The sequence below is a fragment of the Ambystoma mexicanum genome, chromosome 6q, assembly GCF_040938575.1.
Source record: "Ambystoma mexicanum isolate Mex_15411 chromosome 6q, UKY_AmexF1_1, whole genome shotgun sequence".
NCBI classification, from domain to species: Eukaryota; Metazoa; Chordata; class Amphibia; order Caudata; family Ambystomatidae; genus Ambystoma; species Ambystoma mexicanum.
In genome coordinates, this window is record NC_090937.1 from 1,665,357,068 (window position 1) to 1,665,376,918 (window position 19,851).

The following is a 19,851-nucleotide window of genomic DNA, read 5'->3' on the forward strand; positions in this document are numbered from 1 at the left end:
CATAGGACATCCGTGTCCTGGTTGTGAGTAGGGAGTGCCCATGGATCCGTCTAAACCTGTCGAGTGTCCGCCCAGCATTCTGTGGGATCCGCCTAATCATCCAGTGTAGTCTTGTAGGAAGGTAGTCTCCTCTTCCTCATCATAAATGAGTGTCCATCTGGATCTCATCTTCTGGGTGGATAGAAGTGAACTGTTCTGGAGAAGGTTCAAAATTTCTAGAAATTTTGAAAACAGGTACAAAAGGGAGGGTCCTCCGGAGGTCTCTTGGGAGTAGGCTGCTCTGAAAGTTAGACAAACTTTTCAACACGGTCCATGCACCCTTCCAAAAAAAAGTGGTCCATTTAGATGAACCAGAAGGGTCAAAGGGTGGAACATTTTTATTTTCCTTCCTATGGCGCCAAAATGTGTTTCCCATAGAGCGAGCAAAGGGCTCCTGAATCTCTCGTAATCTTCTTGAGCCTCGGGGAGTTGCGGCGCGTCTTTCGACGTGTCCGCGGCCCTCTCCTTGTGCTTTGTTGCATCTTTAGGCTTCAGCCCCACTGCCAAAGCCATCCTAGCAATGCTTTCGGTGAAGTGGGGCGTGCCGTATGACTAGGAGGCCTAGCAGTAGATTTTTCCCCTACCGGGCCCTTAGAGGGTGTCGGCCGTCAGAGAAGCGCGCTTCGACGGCCGAATGCGGTCTGGAGGGAGCGCCCTTATTTTTTGGAGGCCCAGTCGCAAGACGTTGCTGCGGATGCGGGAAGGCTGTTGATCTTGAAGCTCAGAGGATTCGGTCGGATCTTGTACACCCTTGTCGCCGGATATTTTCCCCATAGCGTGACTTGCGTCAGACTTAGTGGGGGTCGGGGACGGGCGTAGCTGACCTAGAGGTGTCTGTCGAGAGGTTGATGGCATCCAACATGGATGCATGGTCATCACTAGTGCCCCCATCACTTTCGCCGGGTGCAGCAGTGGGGGAACAAGATCCAGCCCATCCGGTTTGTTCAAGTAGATTGTTGAATTGTTGTTCCTGACCAGAACTGCCCTGCCCCTGATGACCGGTAAAAAAGCCCTCAGAGCTTGGCCCACTGCCATGGGCCAGAAGGCTCTCTTCCCTAGACCATGCGCTATGAATCGAATAGCCATCCAGGGCAGTCCCCCAGACCGTGAGGGAGGAATCTGTCGTCACTACGAGAGTAGACTGGCTGAGTAAAGATGGCTCCCACTGCCACATTGCAGTCCATGAGCAGCCACCAGTGAAGATCCGGCAGGAACACCAGGTCCCTGGAAGGGATCAGCTGCGACTTCTCGCTGGATGATGGGAAACCCCAGCTGGTGAAGAACATCCGCTAGCCTCTGGCAGGAATGCATCACTCCCTCGGACGAGGTGCCCCTCACCAACCAGGGGTATAGGTGGTGGCCCTCCAAGCGAAGGAGGCACGCCACCGCATTCATGAGCTTCGTGAACATACGAGGGGCCAAATTGAGAAGAAAGTCAACACCCTGCACTGCAAGTGGTCTGACATAATCGTGAACCACAGGAATTTCCGGTATGTTGGAAGATGGGGACGTGTAGGTATGCATCTATGAGGTCTAAGGTACACATCCAGTCTGTATTTAGACGATAACCTAGGGATGAGTTCTTAAAATAAAAGCCTCGACCACGGGACTGTTCCACCATATTAAACTAGAGTAAGAGATGTAATAGGTATACCACAATGTCTGGAGGTGGTCAATCGAGATGACAACCGCCTGGGTGCACCATATGGCAAAATGTTTCCACTTGTTAAAATAACAGTGCCTAATATTAGGCTCTCTGACCTCTTAGTATTTCCATGCATCTAGTTGGTAATTGCAAATGTCCAAACTCTCGGAACCCAGGGGCTTCAGGAGCCATGCTGCCAAGTTCAGTGTTTGTAGACAAGATGCATGAATTGGCTATTTTGTTGCGTTAGGAAATTGTGTATTGTTTTACGAGTGGCGGAATTGCCATCCTTGTGCAGTTTAGGATTCGGCTCCTGTGTTCATGCAGTAACTTGTGCAGCACTTTGTTCTAGTAGTATGCATGGCGGATCGGTGGGGTGGGGGGAGGAGGAGAGGAAACAGCGTATGCACATTTCCTGGACCAATTCATCCATAGGGCATTCCCTAGTGACCGTCTCCCTGGGGATTTGGATGCAAAGTTCTTGCATTTGGCACTCTGGGCTGTTGAGAACAGATCCACTGTTGGCTGACACAACATCTTGAAAATCTGTTTGTGTCTGTGTTCACTTCCCAATCATGGTCCTGTTGAAACATCCGCCAGGAAGTTGTGCCTGGGTGTGAAGTGCTCGCTTGATGCGCCAGTGCCATATTTCCTGTGCCAGGAGTGAAAGTTATGGAGCCAGGGACGCCCTGCTTGACTATGTAAGACATTTCCATTTGTCTAAATGGACTATACACTGGTTGCACAGTCTTGCCTGGAAGAAAACAGCAGCATATTTATCCCTCTGAGCCCAACACATTCAAGTGTTCCTTTGACTCCTACTATATCAATGCACCTTGTGCCGTGAGCTCTTGGGAGTGTGCTCCGTAACCTAGTTATAAGGTATCTGCTCTTGATGTCATTTGTACTGGTGGGTGTCTTCCCTGTAAGAAGTATGCACTTGTCCACCAGTGCAGAACACTCGGTGCCTGTTTTGATACCATAACTAGATTGTCCCAACAACCAGCCTCCTGGGACTACTGTCGTGAGAAATACTGCCAAATAGTGTGCATGTTTAGGCGTGCACGTGGTACGAAGATGCAGGACACAATCGTTCCAAGGAGTTTAACTGTCCCCACAGTTATGTAGGCCCTGACCGAGTGACGGTGAATTTGAGCTAGGATTGCTTGCACTCTTTCCTCCAATGGGTATGCTATTGCCCGTTTTGAGTTTAGAATAGCACCCAGAAACAGTTTTTGTGTAGGTAACAGACCTGACTTTTCATAGTTCATCGTAAAATACAACTTGTACAAAAGGTCGATTGTCCTGTGTGTTGTACAAACAGGTCTCTATTTTTTCCTGGTTACGATTCAGTCGTCCCGATAGGAATAGACGTAAATGTTTTAGCGACAAAAGGTGATCTTCTACCACCGCTAGCACCCTAGTGAACCACACTAGGTGCAGATGCTATTCTGTAGGCTAGCACCAAGAATTGGAAATGATTGCTCAGATGCTGAAACTTGGGGACTCTCTGACACGGACATTAAAATATGAAAGGATGCTTCTTTCATATCTAGTGTGGTCATGTCTATGTGGAGGAGAGGGATGACCTCCTGTAATGTGGTCATTCTGAATGTTTCCGGTTCACATGTTGGTTTGCAAGTCTGCAATCTAATACAGGTCTCTTGTTTCTCTTCGATACTAAGAAATAAAGTGAATAAATGCCCGTTTACCTGGCTACGGAACAGGCCTAGTGGCGTTCTATTGCAGAAGAGCTTCCACTTTTATTTGTATGCGTTCCTGGTGATCTTGTAGCAGCTTCCTCTTGCACAATGGTAGCGTGGTTTCTGTATCAATTCTATGCAGTAGCCTTTGGCTACCGAATATAACCACCACTGATCTAATGTCGTCTTCTCCCATGTGTGGCTGAAGGTTATGCAACCTCTTATTGGAGGGAACCCCGTATACGAGTCATAGCCTGGAAGATGAGGACGCTCCTCATGAGGTTTGTCTCCTTCCTCTCGCTTTTCTCCTGCGCGAGTAGCATGAGGGTGCAGAGTAGGTGTATTGGGGGCAACGATGGGGTTATTTTCCTGAATACCACCCTAACCCTGGTAGACTGTTGTGTATGTGGCCCTGCTCAAAATGACTGCGGGTTTGCTGGGCCTCCCCTTGACTGGCACTTTCTTCCTGATATTTGTTCCTTCTAAGCTGTCTCCAGCACCTTTTCAACTGCCTCCCTGAAGAGTTGAAACTCTTTATCTAGCAGAATAGCTTGTGCCTCTGTCTTGAAACATGTGCCCCACCCCCGGTCCTCCCAGAGCCAAGCATGTCGCTTTCTGTTGTATCTGTGGCATTTCCGGTTAGTCTTCCTGAAGGAAAGATCCCCCAGATCTTCCCACTGGGACCGGTTGCATCTAGGCACTATACCGACAATATTCACTATTCTGGTGCTGTACGCTGCTGAAGTTGCAGCTTTCCTACAAAAGGAGTAGGAGGGGTCTGCTCTCCCCTTTCTGTGGGGGTCGAGGGGTACTCTGACTCCCTCTTTTGCAAGCAGTGGTTACTACGAGCGAGTCAGGTGCTAGCGGAATGTGACCTGGATCTGTGGAGGCGGATTCAGAATACGTTTCTTCGCTCAGATTTACAGTCTTGGTTGTGACTTGTTTAAACAATGAAGGGAGGATTTATTTTTTTATTGAGGTTAATAGAGGAAGGCAGCGAGGTTCACTTCCCCCCCCCCCCCAGATATGTCCGCAATAAAATCAGCCTTCGCCTCTGGTTCCCGAGCGACGGTACTAAAGCGTTCAGCAGCTCTGCCTAGCAGATCTGTGTAGAGGAAATTATGTTCCGTGGGGAGAATGTGACTGGGTTCTTCCTGAACAGGTGACACCCCGACAGTCATCTGGGTCAGCGTAATCCTGGGATCCTTGGTGTGAATCCGTGTCCCCTGCCGTAATGGTGGGACTCTGGGTCACGCTTTATGCGAAGCTGGCTTTCTCCTATTGTCTTTTCCTCCCCTCTTCCAGCTGCTCCATGGTGTCCTCTAATTCCCTCATTGACCATTCCTTTTGGCATTGAAGAGTTTCGGCCTCAAAGCATTCGACGCAAATATTACTTTCCTCTTTGGAGTCTGAGATGTCTACCAGGGCCTCCCTATGGGTAGGCCTTCTTACCCGCTTTAGAAAGTCATGTTGAAGTCCAACAGTAGCAATGGGTTTTGAAACCCCCTTCTCGGTAGGTCTATGCTTATGCTTATGTGTAGAGTGGGAGTCCTACTACGCTGGAAGCCGTAGCGCCTCTTCACTTATGGGTCGATACCAAGCACTCTGCAGCTTTGTCTCTACATCATAGTTTGTATGTCTGGCACCTTTATGATCATCGGGGGGCTTCTCCATAGCTCGATTTTGTCAACGACCCATCAGACCTGGGGTTCAGCATCGAGGCCTTGCCTGCTAGCACCTCTTTGCTAGGCAGTTTGGTATTGAACCTGACCCCAGCATCTACATCCTGACCTCTAGTTTGGACGCAAGAGCGTCACTCAGTCTGAGACTGTCTACTCGGTCTGTATGGCGTCAAGCGCCCAGCGCATCTGATGGCGCTCCCCAAGTGTCTTTGGTTTAAAATTTGAGGAATGACAGCAATCCTCGTTGTGGTCCCGGGGGGAGACTGCCGTTGGATATTGTGTGTGCATGCCACCAGGCAATTTAAACTGGGTGCTTTCTATTTGGCCCTTGGGAATAGACACAGCCTTAATATGGGGAGTCGTAAATAGACCTATTGGCCTCGAAAGTGTAGAAAAAAAAAGATTTCTCCTTTGCTCATCGAGCACTCGGGCCCAAACAAAACAATCTTGCGTAGAATCGCACTGAAATTTTTCTTCTCCGTCAGCAAGTTTCTGCCAGCTGATGACACGTTGACATGTGAAGGATCATGGGTACCTGCGTGTACACGTAGGATAGGAATAGTGATGCAGGAACACTGTCGGCGCACTGGATTTCAAACTCGAAAAAAAGATATACGTTATACTCCAAGCCAACCCCTAGATGGTGGACTACGCATAGCATGTGAATCTACGCAGCATGTTTCAGTGCAGCCACTGGGGCGCAGTGCAGCCACTGGGGCGCAGTGCGGCATGCATGCTTCAGTGCAGCCATTTGGGCGCAGTGCGGTATCCCATGTTTCAGTGCAGCCACTGGGGCGCAGTGCGGTATCCCATGTTTCGGTGCAGCCACTGGGGCGCAGTGCGGTATCCCATGTTTCGGTGCAGCCACTGGGGCGCAGTGCAGGATGCATGCTTCAGTGCAGCCATTTGGGCGCAGTGCGGTATCCCATGTTTCGGTGCAGCCATTTTGATGCATCTCCCATTCAGACACAGAGTGGCGCAAGAGGGCGCAGGGAGCTATACGCACTGGGATGTTAACGTTTCTTTGAATATATTGTCATCCTAACCTCTAATAAATGCAGTGCTTTGGACGACAGTATATTTAAGCCAAACATTATGCGCTCAGTGCAAGGAACAATTTACAGCTCAGTTTAGTGGTCGCTAGGGTTTAATGCTAGGGTTAGGGCCATATGCTGAACCCCGGACATGCACCCGTGGCTGTGCACCAGTGGCTGTGCACCCCCCCTTGATGAATCCCAGAGGCCCTCCGATGTCAATGAAGGTCTTCGACGAGAGCACCAGGTCCATCAGGAATTCCTGCCTCCGCCTCCTGCAGAGAATCCTCCACGTGCCCTCTCCACAAGTGTGGAAGCAAAGACCAAAAGGCATGGACCAAAAGGCCTTCACCACGTGTATAGCCACAAACTAAAAATGCATGAATAATTCAAAAGAAATCGAAAAACAATGTATAGGTTATTGTGCCACATACCTTTCTCTGAAGGGCAGAGCGTCAAGACATTCTCAAACTCCATATCCTGGAGCAACCTGGAAGGAAAGTAAGACGTATCAGGTGTGTTAGATGCACCATTGATCAATAAGGCTCGGCACACACACACCCAGTGCTACTCTACCCTTTCCCAGCAATGCACAGTCTATCGTTCCCCTGGAATACAGCGTGACTCCATGCCCTCCCCTCCCAGGCACACGCAATGCCTTTTCCCTGCAGCGTGCACCCCGTGCCCTCCCCTCCCAGGCACACGCAATGCCTTTTCCCTGCAGCGTGCACTCCGTGCCCTTCCCCTCCCAGGCACACGCAATGCCTTTTCCCTGCAGCGTGCACTCCGTGCCCTTCCCCTCCCAGGCACACGCAATGCCTTTTCCCTGCAGCGTGCACCCCGTGCCCTTCCCCTCCCAGGCACACGCAATGCCTTTTCCCTGCAGCGTGCACTCCGTGCCCTTCCCCCTCCCAGGCACACGCAATGCCTTTTCCCTGCAGCGTGCACTCCGTGCCCTTCCCCTCCCAGGCACACACAATGCTTTTTCCCTGCAGCGTGCACTCCGTGCCCTTCCCCTCCCAGGCACACGCCATGCCTTTTCCCTGCAGCGTGCACTCCGTGCCCTTCCCCCTCCCAGGCACACGCAATGCCTTTTCCCTGCAGCGTGCACTCAATGCCCTCCCCCTCCCAGGCACACGCAATGCCTTTTCCCTGCAGCGTGCACTCCGTGCCCTTCCCCTTCCCCTCCCAGGCACACACAATGCTTTTTCCCTGCAGCGTGCACTCCGTGCCCTTCCCCTCCCAGGCACACGCCATGCCTTTTCCCTGCAGCGTGCACTCCGTGCCCTTCCCCCTCCCAGGCACACACAATGCCTTTTCCCTGCAGCGTGCACTGCGTGCCCTTCCCCTCCCAGGCACACGCAATGCCTTTTCCCTGCAGCGTGCACTCTGTGCCCTTCCCCTCCCAGGCACACGCCATGCCTTTTCCCTGCAGCGTGCACTCCGTGCCCTTCCCCTCCCAGGCACACGCAATGCCTTTTCCCTGCAGCGTGCACTGCGTGCCCTTCCCCTCCCAGGCACACGCAATGCCTTTTCCCTGCAGCGTGCACTCAATGCCCTTCCCCTCCCAGGCACACGCAATGCCTCTTCCCTGCAGCGTGCACTCAATGCCCTTCCCCTCCCAGGCACACGCAATGCCTTTTCGCCCGCAGAAAACTGTCAATGACCAATGGATTTCCCTGGAGTTTACATCTGATGCCGAGTCGCTTTGTGGTGTACACTCCATGCCTCACATGCATTTGCCTGCAGCCTACAACTGCATACACTTGCTGCCCTTCTTCTGCAGTGTATACTGGACAACTTCCAGCTTTCTACCCTCCCTGCTACAGTATTCACTTGGAGTCCTATATATCATCCTGCCAAGGGCCCCGTAGGGTCATGATCATAGCACATTGATCCTGAACTAAGCAGGTATTCCTGCCACTGGATTGCAGTGCTCCAGAATTAATTCCGTCATCAACCCATTCAGAAATCCAGTTCGAGTTTTCACTGAGTGAAATTGATGCAGTCTGGTCTTTCTAGTCACTCCCTCGTGAGACCGCAGAAAGAATGAATTTTCTATGGTAGTGCATGCTTCTGACATTCACAAGACTCCAAATAAACCTAAAAAAAAAAAATGCACCAATGAACTCCAGTCCCAATAATAGTGTTCAGTCACTGCTTCCCTCACGCAGAGTGGAACTCCCAAAAGAGTCTAGTTCGCGGGTTCACAGCCGCTGGCAAGGTTTGTGAATCTTAACCAGCGGTTAGCTGCTGCACTCTCCCTGTACAGAGCTGGGTCACAGCCGCTGGCAAGGTTTGTGAATCTTAACCAGCGGTTAGCTGCTGGACTCTCCCTGTACAGAGCTGGGTCACAGCCGCTGGCAAGGTTTGTGAATCTTAACCAGCGGTTAGCTGCTGCACTCTCCCTGTACAGAGCTGGGTCACAGCCGCTGGCAAGGTTTGTGAATCTTAACCAGCGGTTAGCTGCTGCACTCTCCCTGTACAGAGCTGGGTCACAGCCGCTGGCAAGGTTTGTGAATCTTAACCAGCGGTTAGCTGCTGCACTCTCCCTGTACAGAGCTGGGTCACAGCCGCTGGCAAGGTTTGTGAATCTTAACCAGCGGTTAGCTGCTGCACTCTCCCTGTACAGAGCTGGGTCACAGCCGCTGGCAAGGTTTGTGAATCTTAACCAGCGGTTAGCTGCTGCACTCTCCCTGTACAGAGCTGGGTCACAGCCGCTGGCAAGGTTTGTGAATCTTACTCTCCCTGTACAGAGCTGGTTCCCCGATTCTGTGTTTCATGTGCACCACTCTGGTTTTCCAGCTTCCTGGAGTTCTAGGGGACTCATCTCACAACCCATATGTTTTATTTTTCAATCGAAGGGAGACCAAAATATAGAGTATGTATTTTATGTCTGTTTTAATTAATACCATCAAAGCAAGAGGGGAAAAGAGGCAAAGAAAGAAGTTAGGGAGCAGGCAGCGAGTACTGCATGCGAGTGAAGCATAAGCAACAGTGAGTCAAGCCTACCCCTCCATTCGAAACATAGGTAGTACTAAATACCTACATGGTGCTAAGGTGTACTTTCCTCAGCCATTCGTGATGGAAATTGCAATAGTGTCTGCAGCACATCCAATCACCTGGATTTACTAGCCTCCCCTTTCTAGTTTCATAATGGTCATATGTTCTTGTGTTGTAAATGACAATTTCAGTCACGTTTTGATAATTGTCTTGTATTGTTTTTAATGTGGATAATTATTAATTTAGAATACATTTTGTTTTAACTGTACTTTAAATTGTCAAATTCGATCACGAATGGCGGAGAAAAGTACACCTTATCACCCTGTAGGTTGTTAGTACTACCTATCTGGGTAGCCTTGACTCACTGTTGCTCATCTAACTGATACAACCCTCAATGAGTCAGGCCCCGAGTCAACGAAAAAGAGGGGTTTCACCCAATTGTTTTGATACTGTGAGTGAAGCATGCCACCAGTGCGGTCCACGGCCACTATCAAGCTGGGTCACTATAGAGGACAGAATCACAGAGTCCATGGCTGTGCTCTGAGAAAACCGGAAAGACACTTGGCAGGAGTCATGAGGTTATGACCTGAGTGGTAAATGCTCAAAAAACACAAAACACACAAACACGTAGTGCTGCATGTTGGGAATAAGAGTCCATGATGAAGAGATACAGACATCTGATGTTATTGGGAATTTGTATAGCGCCTTTTACCATTAGTATGATACCAAAGCGCTGCGGGTTGAACGCCCTCGGGGCCTGTAGTCCAGGTCAGTGGAGAGAGTCATGTAGTAAAGTGCTTGGGTGAACTCGGTAAGTGTGCAGCGTAGGCTGGATTTAGTGGTGTGTAACTGCATTCTGGTGCTAGGCCTGGTGCGGTGGTTGTGTGAGATCAGTAGAATGTGTGCAGCAAGGTCAATGGACTTGGGTAGCTGCATTCTGGTGGCGGAGGTTGTGAATGGGATTATGTGTGGAGCTAGGCTGATTTTCGGGATGCGGTCGAACGAACCGCATCCAAAAGTTTGCATGGACTAAAAGTCCGAAAAATGCTACCACCAAAGGTTCGAACCACTGAAAGTTCAAACATTTGGTGGTAGCATTATAGGTAAGTATATATATATAAAAAAAAAAAAAAAATAAAATAAAAAATAAAACACGACTGTGGGGGACACCCCCGCAGCACATCCGCAAAACAAATTAAATAAAAACAGGGGCTGCAGGGGTTTCCACCTGGGGAATCCCAGGAAGCAGGACCGAGCCTGAGCCCCCTCAACAGAGTGCAGGACCCCAGAAGCAAGGAAAGTCCATCTCGACAGCCAGGAACCACGTTGTTGCTATTTGCGGTAGATGCGAGGAGCTGAAACACTGAACAGCCACTGAAAGTGAAGTTTGCTGGTTGCGAGTTTTGACGGTCCAAGTGCATTGCAGGAGTACGCCACCCCCCCCCACCCCGCCGACGTCCTCCCTCTTGTCCCCACGACTGAGGCCCAGGAACAGTGAGATCTGCAGAGCTGCACAGGAACAGAAGTCATCAGTACAGTTTGAACTCATAGGACAAACTTTTGTTTCAAAGGCTTAGCAATTTAACCAAGAAAAGAAAAAAAAGAAAGAAACAGCCAAAAGAACAAGAAAAAAAGGAAATAAGAAGAAAAAACAAATCGTGCACCACGAGCACTCCCAAGGAACAACATCACCGATACTAAGGTTTAAACGTCAACTTTCAAAATCAGATCAAAGTAATTCACAGTTGCACATACAAGTTTTATTTTGGAACCGGAAATAATCCTAGCCCACCACCCCTCCATATCATCATCTGAAGGTGCGAATTGTCCGAGATGTAAAGAGCGTTGAGTGGCAGTCTGCGTGCATTCAATTAGCAGATGCTTGGCTGTTTCAATCGAATCTCCACAGAAGCGGCAGAGATGATCTTTTAAGGAATTGTCCTTTCTTTGCCAAAGAATTTCCTTAGTTTTTAGAATGTTGGCTCGGAACCTTAGAAATTGGTCTCGATGATAACGAGACGGACAGTTCAATAAGTATCGTGCTGGTTTTTTTAGTTGCCTATAATCGCCGCCCATCAATTTTGTTGACTTCAGCTTTAGTCTTAAGTCATTATTGATAATCCACGCCCAGTTGTCGAATTTCTTTTTTGCGTGTTGTGGGCGAGTTAAAAGTTCTTGGATACTGATGTTTGCTGCAGATAGAAAAGGCGATAATTTACAAAACCATGTATTAAGAAGGTTTCGATTGTTCGGCGTCTGGTTGTTGGCAAAGAGTTTGAATGCCGGTGCTTTTAGGGACATTTTGCGCATTGCTGCTATTGAGTTCCAAACCACACTCGTATGCAATGAGTTGATCGCTATTTCGTATCTCAATATAGCTATCTATGTGAATTGTGGTAGCTTCAGAACTTTCCGCCAAAAACGACCTTCTAAGACATGCCAAGTTTTCTCGCTTATGTTCCAACCAGCCACAGCCCCAAAGATTATTATTGAAACTACTTTATGTTGATAGAATTTAAGGACAGGTTCCAGTGAGAATTTTCCATAGTTCCTATTGATTTTTGCAGCTTGCAGAGCTATCTTTGTCATTTTTGTTGTTAGTTCCTCGACCCATTGCTGTTCTCTGATGGAATTATTAAATCGGATTCCCAAATATCTTATCGCGTCAACAGATATGTTGGTTTGAGCAATTTTCCACCTAAATGCTTTGTCTTTTTTACTTCTGATGTTTCCAATAGACACAATCTTTGTTTTTGTGGCGTTTGACAATTCATTTAGAACCATGTATGTTTGCAAACCTGTTCATAGACGCTGCAGCCCAATTTGAGTTCTGTCCATCAGAACCAAGTCGTCCGCATAGACTATACATTTCATCGGAGTTTGATTTATCTTAGGCAGGAAGCATGAAACTTGGTTAAGATAGATTGGTAAATCAGCCAAGAATAGTTTGAATAGCTCCGCGGCTAAAGGGCATCCTTGCTTGACACCTTTGTGCGTCATGATGGATTTGGATAGCACACCGCTGTTTAGCCTGACTTTAATTGATGTGTAATCGTGAAGAGCGATGATTGGTTCCAGAATAGAAGCCGGACAGCGCCATTTTAGAAATTTTGCCCATAATAAACTGCGGTTCACATCATCTAACGCTTGTTTCATATCGATTTGATTTTATTTTATTTATAAAGCGCAAAAAACCAGACCCAGAGGCAACCAGGCGCATACTCTTAAACATGTTACAAAAAGCAGTAGTTACAGAAGTTACAAAAGTTACAAAATTATACAGCATATACAGCGATGAAGGCAAAATGTATCTTACCATTCTTCTTCAAGGTTTCCAGTTTTAAGATTGTCAGAATAAGCAGATTTACGTCCACTCCAACCCCCTTCGTGAATCCAGTTTGCCATATGTCGTTTAACTGCGACGTTTCTGCCGATTTTGCGAGATTAATACGCAAGTTTGCACCAAATATTTTTCCAATCGTATCTAGCAAGGCAATTGGCCGATAGTTGTTCGGGTCGTCCCGACTGCCCCGCTTGTGAATTGGCACCACAATCGCGGTCATCCATGATTCCGGCATTTTTTTGGCCAGGCTAATTTTGGTGAATAGCTTTCCGATGAAATCCGCCCACTCACTTGGATGTTTTTTTAGATCGATGTTTGAAATCAAATCTGGACCAGCGGCACGCGAGATCTTTAAGGCGTTAATTGCACGGATGAGTTTGTCGTGCTCCCTTTGCACATCCCACTGATTGTCAACAGTGCTGATCATTATCGTGACTTCAGATTCAGGTTTTTTGAAAACCGAGGAAAAGTGTAAGTCCCATACGTCACCTGATATGGTATTTATTAGATGGAGTACATTTTGAAAGATCCATATTCAGGATCTTCCAGATGTCGCGTGTGTTCTTTCTCATAATTAGATGTAGCATATACTCAGCACGATCTTGCTCGATGATAATTGCATGCAACCTTGCCCAATTTCGATAGATCGTGCGTCTTGATTTTATCGCTTTTTGGACATCCATACTTGATAAGCATTTTCTAAGTTTTCTCAGATCTTTCCGCAAAACCTTTTTTGCATCTTGTAACACCTTACAGTATATATGTCAGTGAGTCCATCCAATATTTTGTGAGGTTTTTCCGGGCACGGTGAAGTCTGTCAGCAGTGGAATATAATCAGGCCCTTAAGTAGCTGGATTGTTCAGTAGCTTCACTCCAAGACCTTGGATCCGATTGCCACTTAGTCCTAGACGATTTCCACTAGAGTTTATTTCTAAGGTGTCATTAATGGAACTCTTTAGCTGATACATATCCTCCATGAAGCAGAGTTGTAAGAGGCTGTGATCGCTGCATTTCATTTTTTTTTATTTGTTGATCAACTAGCTTGGGTTCAAGATTACTCGACATCAATATGTAGTCGATAATGCTATGTGTAGAATCACGATTCCAGGTTGGCTTGGCGGGAATATCCCCTTTTGTTGTTCCATTCAGCATGTGTAGATCGCGCACACTCATGGCAGTCTGCCAGCTTTGCTCTCCGTCTTCAATCGCGCTGTTCGGAAACTGATATTTTTTCGAGAGAAGATCGAACTGCAACCAAGTGCAGTTCAGATCTCCACAGCAGATGACTGACAAGTTGTTATAGGCTAGCATCGCGTCGTCTATTATCTGTGTGATTGCAGATATGAGAGCATCTGAACTGATCTTTGTTGGGTTCCAGTAAATGTTTATAATCAGTAAGTGTTGCTTCTCCGTTTGATTTTTTTCCGTTGTGTGCATGATGGTGCCTTGCATGTATGGGTTAGGATTTATTGACTCAGGCGCAGACCAAGATTGAGTTATCCTCACCATTGTCATAAGGCCTGAACTTGGGCGGCCTTTAGCATTTTTAACAGCAGCGTTTAATAAGATATTAAATCCATCGCAGATGGGAAGTGTGCAAAGCCATGTTTCCTGCAAGCATATAATAAAGACGTTTTCCAAAGTTGTCTCAAAGTCATTAAATAGATGTTTATATCCACAGGTGTTCCAGGAAATAAGTAAGATTGGATTTTCACTTTTGGTTAGTCATGGCTAGTGCTGATTTCTAGCCTGGTTTTGCTTGAATTGTTTTGGTGGGGCATTTCTTTGCAACAGATGGTCTGGTCTTGAGCTCATGGTGACACTCCGACTGCCTTAGTGCAGCTGAATCAACAGGTTTCTTTTGTTGCTCGTTTCCTTCTTTTGCTCTTTCAGTGCGATTAAGGTCGTCTTGATCTGGTTCAGGCAGGATTTCAAAGCCGAAGAACAGCAGCTCGTCGCTAGCCTTTAGAAGAGTGCTGCGTATGCTTACTGAGTTGATATGAAGCAGCACCTGGTCTGAACATTTTTCAGTGGCGTACTCAACGATCCGAATGTCGTCAGACTCAATGGTTCGCAGCGAAGGCACGCATTTGAATAATTTCATAATGTTTGCTCGGTTGAGGTTTACTTCAGCGTCATCACTTTGGATGTTTTGTAGACGTAATTTACGGCAGCCAAGTGGATCTTTGATGTGATTATTCTCATGAACTCTGCTTTTAAAATGAACGCGTTGATTCGATGTAAGTTTTGGATTCAGCTGCGACACAGCTACATGGGCCTGAGAAGGTTTTGCTAGCCCACAATGCCCGTTTGTTGGCGCTCAACCATTGGTTTCACTACTTTTACAGATCCATTGTTTGGGTGCTCGTCAGGTGTATGAGTTGGGACGACAAGATGGCAGGATGAAATACTTTCTGCATCATGGTCATCTTGAAGCGAGTATGTAGACAAGTCGCATAGATTTGTTGAGATGGATGCGACTTTAGTGAAGCTTGTCTCTAAGAGTCAGAAATGATTCTTCTTCGTTTCAAGGAAGGTTTTCTTGAGTTGGATGAGCACGAATAGCCTTGTTTGAGGCAGATTCGGACTTCGACTTTTTGTCGCCCTCGTTGCGTTTAAATAGGCTCAGTTTCGGGGGAGTGGATAGGTTCCTTATAAACGCTTTGGTCTTAGAGGAACCCACTAGTTTGGAGTGCTTTGAAGTCTGTTTTCCCACTTACTTTTTTTCCAACTATATTCATAACAATTTTAGGTGAGATAATTGAAGTGGTTTTTGCTGGGGCAGTGAAGATGCTGAAGGAAGAAAAGTGACTGCTGGGCAGAGCAGATTGTGATTGAGTGTTGTCCCGGTGCGATTCGATGCTGACGTCTTTTATGCATTTATCGTTCTGTTGGCTTCCGTGACATCCAGAACAGTTCTCCTTTTCAACGGTAAGGTCGACGTCCAGACTAATATGCAGAGACTTCTTTCCATTTAACCTGGTTGGATTGTTGATATTTTGTCGACAATCTACTTTGTTACTTTTTGTCGCACTGTCAGCAACCATTGAAACTGGAATAGGTGTAGTTATGCTTCCAACAGATCGTATGCTGGAGGTTTTCATAACAGGCTGCTTGGTGCATGAACCATTATGCTCATGCATCATATTGCATTGACATTTTTGTGTTGACTTCAGAGCTATCAGGCCATCGACTAGTTTTTCCTGATGGCAACTATCTCGGAGCGCTAAGTCGTATTGCCTTCGTTGCCACGCTGCAGTTCGCTCGGCTTCTGCCTGAATTTTGTCTTTTAAGTACATATTTGACTTTTCAGCTTCGACCATTTTCTGGGTTAGGTTCACTAGGAGTGCCCCTTGGGCCTGAATCCGTTCGCTTAATGCTTCATAGAGTTTAGCGAAGGGGATCATCGCCAAGGAAGATGCCGCTAAAACATTATTGTGAATTTGCATCGCAGCGGCCGACGAGATACTGGCTTTTGCTGGAGTTTGCCCATTGTTATCAGCGCCACTTGTCGAAAGACACAATGAGTCTTTAAATTGAGCGTGCGCTTCAGTTGTCGGGTTGACTTTTCGTGCCGACTCAAGGCCATTTATACTTTTGGTTTTCCTTCTGGGCGCCATCGGGGTGCTTGTAATTGGTTTATCAAGCTCAAGCATTGACAACGGCACGGTACCCTTTAAAGGGTTCCTTGTTGCCGTGTTCATGTTGTTAACATTTTCTATATCCAGACATGAAGACATGAGTGGGCCCTGTGATGTCTGAGCTGGATGTTGCGGCGTGGAATCTAGGTGTTTGTACAGGACAGGTTGAGTGGACAGTCCCTGGCTAGGATCGCGGAAATAAAGATTGCCATCCTCCCGCAGATTGCGCTTTGCCAAGGGCCGAGATGAATTGGTTAAGGCTGGTAACCTGCTGCCCTGCAGATTTTTTTCCTGTGGTGTATCAACAGGGTTGCAGCACGTAGTTATTTCATGTGTTCCATTAGAAAGCAATATTGATGGATTTGGAATTTGGCTTGCAGCTTTGTTGAGATGCTTTCTGTTGAGTGTCGGATGATAACGTATCACCTGGCCTCCGGAAGGGGCCATCCCTGTATGGGTGGCATGAAATTGAATCCGATGCAGATTTTTTGTTATAAAATCTGACGAGTCATGGAAGAGGTCTTGAGGACTTCTCGCTCGACAAGCTGTGCCTCCACCGCCTCTAAATCGCTGTTATGGACAGCCTGGCTGCCTTGGTGGGTTGCATTTGCCTTGGCCGCAATGTGACAGGCGTTTTGGTCCCCAACTGTTGTTCCGGCTCAGAGTGCGCATACCCAGTTTGATGGGCGCTGTCTAGGCGTTTCTGGCTTTCCTGGGTGGTCGGTAGTGCTTGTTCATGGTCATTGGAGACAGATCCAACGTGAGGCCGCCATCAGGTCGGCATCCGTAATCTCAAATGGTGAAAAGAACGTCTCCAGAGATACAGGACTAGAGATTTTCTCACGTGACTCACAGATCGACTGATATTGGTTCCAAGTTATTTAGTGATAACAGAGTGATTTGTGGAGGTGCGGTCTCATAATGCAGATCGGGCTGCACCAACTCGGGAACAGTAGATTCATCACTGCCGTTTGTAGCATGTAATGAGACATTAATGTTAGGTACGGCATCCGCTAGGACAGCATCATCTGTAGGGCCGTTATGTTTTGTAAGGGGAGGCAAGACAGCAGTGGTTGTAGCTGCGCTCGAACCAACGAGGGAGTTATAGTCCGACCCCACAATCGTTGCATCGGCCGCATCAGGCGCGTTGATCGTTTCCGCACTGATTAGCAGCTCGCTTGGAGAAACGACTGTCGGCAAGGTAACAATTTGTTTACTTACCTTGCCGTCCAGCATTGCATCCTTGTTCAGGGCAGTCCATGGATTCAACATGCGGCGCTGCTGTTGGGTTTTGTGGCGAGTCTGGGGCCCAGATTTCTTGTTCATATGGTCCGTCATGGGTCGGACTGGGGCAGACTGGGAACTCGTTGCCGAACTCCGCGCCCACAATCAATTTAATTAGCAAACACAAACGTAGGACTCCAGCAACAAACACGTCATGCAGCTCCTCAGGGAAAAAACACAGTGAGACTGGGGCAGACGGGGAACTTGTTGCCGAACTCTGCGCCGTGCTCCGCACCCACAATCAATTTAAATAGCAAACACAAACGTAGGACTCCAGCAACAAACACGTCATGCAGCTCCTCAGGGAAAAAACACAGTGAGACTGGGGCAGACGGGGAACTCGTTGCCGAAATCGGCTTGTGGTCCTACATTTGATTCTTCTTTTCATCAAAGACTACTTAGAACTTGTGCAAAGACTTTTCCCTTTACTTACCAGAAGTGCTTCATCCTATGCAAGACTTTTGCCCATTGACTTTGGCTTAGCCTATTGAACTGTGACTCTTCTTGAGGGATCCAAAAGTATTTGCCTGCTTAAGAATATTTGTGGTCTCTTGTTCTAATAACCTTTGCCTTTTACCAACTTCTAAGAGTATTCTAAATGCCAACAGTAAGATATTAATGTCCCCAGCACCCTAGCAATTGCAGTTAGCTGTGGGTGTAGGTGGTGTCTGTGGGCCATCCCAAAAGGGTCTTTACTGATTTAGAAACTAAGACTGTACAGTATTGAAGTGTATTTGTGTATTATATTGCTCCCTTCTGAAAAAGGCGTATTCTAACTGACAAATTAATAATTATTTATGCAAGAAACTTGAGAGTAAGAATTTATTTGAATACTTGTAACTATGAATCTCGGTGTAACTCTACTCCAGCTCACATTGACCCCTCTTGAGATAAGCCTGGCTGCTCAACACGCTACCAAAACTGTGTAGTACAATCTTATACCAAAGGTTGGGTTTCCTAGACCTGTAGTCAGAGTTGTGTGTAGTAGTGCCAAAGGGTACTGCATACAAACTTTGCCTAACAGGGTGTAATTCTTTATTGTAGGTATTTGGGGCTACTTTGTGCACTTGTCGGTGAGTAAAACAGGACTTTGAAGGTAGCTCAATGTCAAATTGGGAGCCAGTGTAGGGTGCAGTGAGATGTGGTCCCTTCGTTTCAGTGTGAGAAGCAGTCCGGCAGCCGAGGTTTGGACTCTTTGGAGTTTTAGTTGGCAGGCCGGTGCACCCAGGTAGAGGGAGTTCGCAGAATCAATTCTGGACATGACAATGGACATAATAGCAGCCACTCTGTTGGGGTAGCTGAGGGCAGATTGAGAGAACACAATGTGAGAGTTGCACGGAGAAACCAAACAAGCAAGTGATAAAAGAGAAAACACTGCAGACTTTGATATAGAGGGAAATCTCAAAGCATGATTCAGTAAGCGAAAAATGAAATATGCTGCATTCTGGGAAATTAAGTTTGTACCATAGCTTAGCCAACAAGAGCTGAAAGAAACACTGCATTCTGTGAAACAGTGACGCTACCCGGAGTCAATCCAAACGTATTCCTGCTATGTGCAAATAAATGGACGATCCATGGTAGGTCAACATTGAGCCAGGTCAAGAAAAACAGACTCCAGGTACTGACAATCTTCATATCCATGTGTCTGAATGGGTTAATAGTTTTGTTATATACTGTATTTTTCTTAGTATTAGTGTTTAGAGATGGAGTGCTTTGGTTTGGCTCTGCTGTCTGCTTCTTTCCTTTTGGGATTTTCCTTCTCTGGTCGCTGGAGGACAGAGGCCATTTTCTTTATTCACGCATTTGCAGCCCCTGGACCATTCCTTTCACCAGTTCCTCAGTTCTGGTCCTGCTTCCCCTGCATTCCCCCACCCACCCATCACCCTTACTCACTCCTTTTCCCCCCCTTTGACCTTCCTCTGCTTCTTGAGGAACTCCTTCTGTGACCTTTGTGTGTTTCAGGTTGTTATCCATTCATCACCCCTGGCGTCACTAAGCACTTTGCGCACAGGTACCCCTTAACTCTTCATTTTTATCTAGGGAAGCTGGGTCAAAAAGCTCATATTTTGGCCGGATTCTGAGTAATTCACACACTGCAGTAGACAAATGGGTATTTCATCCAGGGTAGTTTGTCTTCCTTATTTTTATTGATTTATTTATTGGGTATTTAAAATGAGGCGCAACAAGACAGGGGGGTGAGGGCGGCAGGGAAGACAAAAATAAAAGCGGCCCTACTAGGCCATGTGACATTCAGATTGTCCAAGTGCAGCAACAAGGAGACCAAGTGCAAGGTAGACTGGTCGAGGAGGGCCTGGTGCCCTCTAAGAATCTGAAGGAACCAAGCAACCTGTCAAGCGGCAGAGGAGGGCATTAGCAGGGGAGGGGGAAGAGGGAAGGAGGAAGAGGAAAGGAAGGTCTTGAGAAGCTTCCGGAAATTTAAGGAGACCCGGCTCAAGTCTGTGAGGGGCAGGGAAGCC

The 19,851-nt window shown here is 47.3% G+C and overlaps 1 protein-coding gene across 1 annotated transcript in view; it reads right to left on the reverse strand.

Annotated features, from left to right (window-relative positions):
* Positions 1–19,851, reverse strand: part of SEMA4F (ssemaphorin 4F) — a 321,938-nt gene that overhangs the window by 17,363 nt on the left and 284,724 nt on the right. Inside the window, exon 13 of the mRNA XM_069632516.1 lies at positions 6,538–6,593. Coding sequence (XP_069488617.1) covers positions 6,538–6,593 — 56 coding nt within the window. The remainder of the gene's footprint in view (positions 1–6,537; positions 6,594–19,851) is intronic.